Source organism: Octopus bimaculoides, chromosome 3 (assembly GCF_001194135.2).
Source record: "Octopus bimaculoides isolate UCB-OBI-ISO-001 chromosome 3, ASM119413v2, whole genome shotgun sequence".
Classification (NCBI taxonomy): Eukaryota; Metazoa; Mollusca; class Cephalopoda; order Octopoda; family Octopodidae; genus Octopus; species Octopus bimaculoides.
Window position 1 is genome coordinate 105,981,813 of NC_068983.1, and position 7,427 is coordinate 105,989,239.

Genomic DNA, 7,427 nt, shown 5'->3' on the forward strand with positions numbered 1-7,427 from the left:
ATGTATACATATATACGACGGGCTTCTTTCAGTTTCTGTCTACCAAATCCACTCACAAGGCTTTGGTCGGCCCGATGCTATAGTAGAAGACACTTGCCCAAGGTGCCCCGCAGTGGGACTGAACCAGGAATCATGTGGTTTGTAAGCAAGCTACTTACCATCCAGCCACTCCTGCGCCTATGGCTACTTACCACCCAGCCACTCCTGCGCCTATAGCTACTTACCACACAGCCCCTCCTATATATATATATATATCTTTTGTACAGAAACATCTTTAGCTGGTAGACATCAAAATTGTAATTGTTGGTACATTATGTTTGCTTGGTGGGAAAAGTGGGACAACTAATCACAAATGGCTCTAGGGAATATAAAGAAAGGATTGAAATAATTGTTTCATAGGGAAGAAGAACAAATGATATCATATGTAACGAAGCATATACAACTGACCTTTTCACTGTTCTTTGTTAGAATGTTTCGAAAGTCTGAAATTTTACTTACCTAAAAAGAAAAAGAAAAAATATATTGAATTTATAAATTTTATAATCATGTCAGCAATAATAAACACATTGAGTAATCCATAGTAACTAACTGTAACGAAACGTTGCAAGAATTGGCGGAATTTAAGAATAGCTCTATCTTGAAGCCTTATAATACTTCATGGGAAGCGAAAAGTGTACGGAAATATAGAGTAGGTAATAATACTCTCGTTTTTCTTTTCTCATTTCTTTTTGCTGCTATTTAATTTGAAGAAAATGTAACAAATGTAACCCTGTGTACTGAAAACAAGTCATTAATGAAATAATTACCAGAAAAGTCTTCCGGTGTGTCGAAACTGAATGATAAAAATAATTATTATTGCGTTAAGAATGTTCGCAAACTTTCCTCTCCTCATAATCTCGTCAACATTAATGAAATTATATATCTAAGAATTCACCATACCTTTTACTTTCAGCTTCAAGATATGTCAGCATAAGAGAGTGGGTAGAAGTAGAATAATGATTTTAGCTTATACACAAACGAAGGTAATCTTCTTTCTCTCCTCCCCTCCTCTCTCTCTCAATCACATGCACACAGAAACTATATATCTTGCACTAGCTTAACTTCTAAGCAGTGACCATATTGGAACATGCATATATTTGGTGAATAAAGTACTTAGAAATATTTCTTAACATTGGTTGTTTTACATGGAGTATCGCTAAATGGGACAGATTTTACCAATATTTCACTGATATCTGGGACGACAATATCAAAACAATATTTTAGGTGGCGAGCTGGCAGGATGGTCAGCATGTCAGGCAAATTACTTTGCAGCATTTCGTCCGTTTTTACATTTTGATCTCAAATTCTGCCAAGGTCGACTTTGCCTTTCATATTTTCGAGGTCGATAAAATAAGTACCAGTTGAACACTGGAGTTGAGGAAATCGATTTATCCCCTCCACCGAAATTGCTAGCCTTGTACCATCACCGCTTGACAACCGGTGTTGGTATGTTTACGTCCTCGTGACTTAGCGGTTCGGCAAAACGGAATGATTGAATAACTACTAGGCTTAGCAAAAAGGAAATCCAGTATAGCCGCAGTCAAAGGACTGAAAAAAAAGAATAAAAAAATACAACAGGCTTCTTTCAGTTTCCTACCAAATACACCCAAAAGGTTTTGATCTGTCTGAGGCTATAGCAAGGCAGTTGACTTAGGTGCCACGCAGTGGGGATTGAATCAGAACAATGTGACTGGGAAGTAAACGTCTAACTAAACTCCTGCGTCTGCGCCAGAAAAATTTGTACGGATTTCAATGACTATCTTACATCCTATTATAAAGATGGTGGTTGATTTGAAGAGGTGGTAGAGCGTTGGATAAAATGCCTTGTGCTATTTACTTCTATATTTTTACGATCTCACCAACGTCAACTTTGTCCTTCATCAATCCGGGTTCGATAATATAAAGCTCCCCGGCTTCTTCAAGTGAGTAGCTATTGTTTAGAATCTCGAACGAATCTTCTTTGAGCAGCTCGGGTTTTAAGTATGAATGAACAACAAATGGCTTTAGTATTCTTGTAATTACAGTAAAACGCATTATGAACTATTATTTGCTTTGAAAGACATATAATCGAAACAATGCTACACAATTTGTATATGTACGTGATGTATGTGTATTGTAACCACTATTATAGTTCATTAAATGAAGGGATGGCAAGACTACAAGAAGGGTTAGGCTATTCCTTGATAATCTGAAAGCACGCACAGACAGAAAAGAAGAATTAAACATGTAGAGAATTTTATTGAGGTACAGTTGAGAAAGTAGTATTGTGGAAGAAAAAAGTTGTTCTAAGACATTAAAAACCGAGGGGAAAATGCTATCTTTAAAAGTGCGTAGGTAGGCTGTCAGAATTGCGTTATTTTATTATATTCTTGGAGAAAATTTAGATTAATACTATGTGGGGGTGTATGAAAGACATGCAAGTTAGAAGGGAGCGGTGAGATGAAAAGTGTGACGTGAGACACAAAGAATAGTGTTGGGGAAAAATATAGTGCGAGATAAAAAGAGCTGTGTGGGACAAAAAATGTATAGAGGGACAGCAGCGTCACTAGAAAGTAAGGAGAAGGGGTGAGGAAGCGGCCCGTTCTGAGCGGCGTTTGTATGGGAACAGCACTTTTGGGTCTGCTGTTTATGCCTGAATTAGGGGAAGAGGCAGAAAACTTAAGGGCTACTCTGAGGCCACACCCTCTAGTTACGTTATTAGAAGGGAATAGAAAGAGTGGAAAGAAAAATTGTTTATCGATTCGAGTAATATATCAATGATAAAACCAAAAAATGCTTATGTTGACAGAAGTCACGGTCATGAAAACGAATTGGAGAAGATAATCAGAACAATGAGTTGTTATAGTCTTGTTTAACCGCAGGTCAGTTCTGAATCAGGAGATCCTCTAGTCCAAAGTATTCCACTCGTGAACATCCGAGGCCAAGGTATTATTTATTTATTTATTTATGTGTTTCAGCCAAGTGGCTGCGGTCATGCTGGTGCACCACCGTGAGGTGCAATTCTTGGAAAAGAATCAAGTGTTAAGTTGTTACAGAGTTTTTCCGGTAATTTTTCAGATTAACACCCGCACGATTACCTAACCCTAACCGTAACACTAACCCTAATCCTAACCCTAAACCCTAACCCTAATCGTAGCCCTAAAACCCTAACCCTGACCCTACAACCCTAACCCTAACACCCTAGTGAAAATCGTGCGAGTGTTAATCTGAAAAATTACCGTTTTTCCATTGACTTTCGACCCAAACCGGTGAATATTAAACCAATACACTCTCTTGAGATTAGCCCTAGTTTCCTGATGTTGAGCAGTTGAGAGATAGCGTTTCGTCTAGTGAGAACACCAATCTTGCTGCAGGTAAAATTCTTGATTCATCCACATGTAGGATGAATTGAATTATATAAAATTAAGTGTAATGTGCACAGATATGAGACATTTGTAGCGGACTGGAACTCCATGCACCTGAGTTAGTATAATAATATATCCCCTTGGTCATTTCGTATCTGTACTCAAAGAATGGATGTACGTTACCGCCGATACACTCACCTAGCTTTGCCAAAATTAAATGTTGACATCCATATGACGCCTTTGTAAATTATAAATTGTTTCGGCGTTAATGGGTAATTTCAGTGTCATCTTGGAATGATCTCTTGGATTGCAAAATCCTATTATTTTTTGGCATTATAGGCGGAAATGATTGGATTACTTAATAAACCTTAATAAAATAATACAAATATATTCTGATAACATCACCAATGTTATTATATGCTGTAAAGAAGCTTTGATATACAGGATAGAAATTACTAACTGCTGTGTGCTAAAAAACAAAAAAAAATGTTAAGCTATTGTTTTAGATCCTGTGAAACATAAAATATGAGCAAAAGTAATTATTTTTGTTTACTGTGTGAACAATCATCTCATTGTGTGACTAGTTAACATAAGAGTCATGCCGACTTGCCTAGGAACATATTATGACTATGCAAGAACAAAGGAGAGGGAAAGAAAAATTGAAATAAAACACTAAAAGTAGTGGGGAGCTGGAAATAAACAGTAACGACACAGACGAATAAAAATTGGAAGCATTGGAGTGAGAAATAATTATGAACAGTTGGCGATACAATAGTGATGAATCAGAAGACCTGAAGTGTTAGATTTGGCGGAAAAAAAAAATCTACCCAAGTTACATTAGAAAGGGGAGATCATCACATTAACGTAAATCAAATGATTTCACGAATCAACCGCATTTCAGTAGCCTCTTGTTTAGTACAGTGGATAAACACAATTTTTATTTCAAAAGTACAATTTTCCTTCAAACTGAAAATATGAAATGTATTTTTATTTATTATTATCACTATGATTATATATTATTTTACATTTTGTGCAAATATCTATTTTGTAGTCGAGAAAGATATCCACTTGGTTGTGATGGCTAGCTATGTCAATTTCATTCAACGTGTATTAATTAACCGAATCACTGAGTTGTAAATTCCAATTATTTGTAGCAATGTACATGGAAATAATTGGATAATTGAATGAATATTGATAATACAATACAAATACGCTCTAATAAGAGCATCCATCATGTTAGTAAATGCTGATGCCTTTAGTAACATTGATGCCATTAGAGCTAAGTAGGTTTTGAACCACACGAGCCGTCGCATTGGCCAGCCTGTAATCAGATCAAGTTCTGATCCCACGTCAAAGCAGACCGAAATGACTGATACAGTCTGGTTTAAGGCTGAATCTTCCCAAACAGTCAGGTACTAATTCCTGACAAAAGGATCAGTAGCAACTTTTTAGAATGGCCCGCTTTAGATTTTTTTAAACTTTTGCCCATGACCTACAAGTTTATAATATATCTTACATATAAACATACAGGTGCAGGAGTGGCTGTGTGGTAAGAAGCTTGCTTCCCAACCACATGGTTCCGGGTTCAGCCCCACTGCGTGGCATCTTGGGCAAGTGTCTTCTACTATAGCCTCGGGCTGACCAAGGCCTTGTGAGTGGATTTGGTAGACGGAATCTGAAAGAAGACCGTCGTGTGTGTGTGTATGTATATATATATATATGTGTGTGTGTGTGCGTGTGTGTGTGTTTGTCCCCCCACCATCGCTTGACAACCAACGTTGGTGTATTTACGTCCCTGTAACTTAGCGGTTCGGCAATAGAGATGGATAGAATAACTACTAGGCTTACAAAGAATAAGTCCTGGGGTCAGGTGGTGTTCCAGCATGGCCGCAGTCAAATGACTGAAACAAGTAAAAGAATATCCATACGCATCCTGGCAAATCGTGTCACAAAAGGTTATCCAAAGGCTATCAACTACTCAATTTTAAAGCACTTCAATGGTCTTTTTATTGGCCGCTGTCCACCTGTTTGTTTGAGCTCTGCAAATATCTGTCAAGAAGTAATGAACTATCCGCTGCAGGTTTGAACTCATGGCCTGTGTATGTGTCGTTCAATATCATAATCATTCAGTCATCTTGTCCGCACTCTATTACATCTGAACTTCAATAAACATCAGGTGAAATGACGGCAGTAATAATGGTATTTCGATGTTTTAGATTAAACTGGTTTTCTTAAAGATTATTTTTCTTCTGAACAAAATATGGCTATCAAAATAAGAAAAAAGCAACAAGAGACTGATGAGCATCTTTCTCTCTTAAAAAAAACAAAAAAACAAAAACAAAAACAAAACAAAACAAAAAACAGAAAAAAACATGCAACAGGGCAAAAACGTTTCAAAGTAAGTAGCTATCATTCAAAACGCAATGATTAATATTTACTCCCGATTAAAGATTAATAACAACCTATGATTAGAATCTTGAACTTTTCTATCTCGGTGGTTCACACCTGTAACTCATATGGTAAGAAGAAACAACAGTTGCTGCTGGCATTGAAATTGCTGAAGCTGTTTCTTACCGGCCCACCGACCTAAATTAACAGTGTCAGACAATAGATTCTGTAACCATTTTCTCACAAAAATATACTTCAGTAATCTCGGCTCCATTCCAGTTACAACAGGCAAGTGGCAGAGAATTAACTTTTAACAGCAAAGTGCTTATCCATTCCAGAAATATTCCTTATTTTTTCGGGAGGAACGAAGTACTGGAAATAAAACTAAAAATCCTTAACAACTACTTGCAAGATAAACAAATAGAACAAAAATATAAAGCCCCTCGTCTGGTAAGTATCAAAAAATTACATTTCCACTTGTTCTTACCAGCCAGCCAGCCCACCCGCATCTCAAACAAATAGTAACAATTATTACCATATGCATAAATAAGTTGTATTTATAAAAGAAAATTGCCGGCCACAAAATGTGTAGAGTACAGTTTAGTATATCCCAAATAGACATGCAACTATATTGCATAGCGGGATATATTAAACACACACCTTGGCCGTGCACAGCAGTACTGATAAACGAGGTTAGTAAATATATAAGGGCTGCCAGGCTTTTCAGATGCCACCATTTCCATAATCAGTAATCACATTTATATGACTTAAGTTTTTAGCAGAATTATAACTGTATCATTAATTAGAAAAAGCCTTTCCTTGTTACAAATATCATGCAATGCTATTTTTAAGTACCCAGAATAAGAAATTAAAACGTAAATAGTAATTTTTGAAACAAATAAAAAAAAATTTATTAATTAGGAATAATCGATAGGAAATTAGAGTTGTGTTTTCTTCAAGAACAGACTATAAGAACTGCAGAGAAAAATGCACTTACGACTCAGGTGCTAGAGAACTGATCTCTACTTACCCAGTATATCTGCATTCAACAAAATATAAACAGAAATATGACCATCACTACTCTGCTGCTTCACAGCTGTTTAGGTATAGCCCTAAGTGATCCAATCCTTTTCTCTCATTCCTCAAATAGATTCGACCGTTGTCAGTATATGAATCATGCCGGATCTTGACTGGTTTTCAACATAAGTAGCTTAAGTTAGAACTTAGCTAGAAATGCTAGAACATAACTGGGAGAGTATATTTATCTCCAAACAATACAGTAATACTTGGGTAGAGTAGAAATGTTTGACCTAATCTTACGAAGTCAGCTGCCAGCTACAATATCTTATTTACCCAATATATACATATATGAAACCAAAGCCGTCACTCACGAGCTTGTATGACCTTGGTAGTAAGTACAATACTTTCGGTAGTTGTTTCAGATGACAATGCCGTAGTGGTCCACCCAACCTTGGCCCGGCAGAACATCAAGGACGTTAGAGAAGGTGAGAACTACACTCGTACTCGACTGCTACTCATCGGCTGAATAGAACAGCGTAACATGAAGTACACTGCTCAAAGAGGCAACGCGCCGCCGGTCCAATGTGTGTGTGTGTGTATGTATATATATATATATATATATATATATATATATAT

General features: G+C 36.8%; 1 protein-coding gene across 2 annotated transcripts in view; it reads right to left on the minus strand.

Annotated features, from left to right (window-relative positions):
* Nucleotides 1-7,427, minus strand: part of LOC106883652 (ras-related protein Rab-1D) — a 135,796-nt gene that overhangs the window by 96,011 nt on the left and 32,358 nt on the right. Inside the window, exon 1 of one of the 2 annotated variants that reach the window (XM_052966426.1) lies at nucleotides 6,802-6,975. The exons of the other annotated variant lie outside the window; for it this stretch is intronic. Coding sequence (XP_052822386.1) covers nucleotides 6,802-6,816 — 15 coding nt within the window. The 5' untranslated portion in view covers nucleotides 6,817-6,975. Of the gene's footprint in view, nucleotides 1-6,801; nucleotides 6,976-7,427 lie in introns of those variants that run through there. 2 annotated transcript variants of the gene reach the window in all.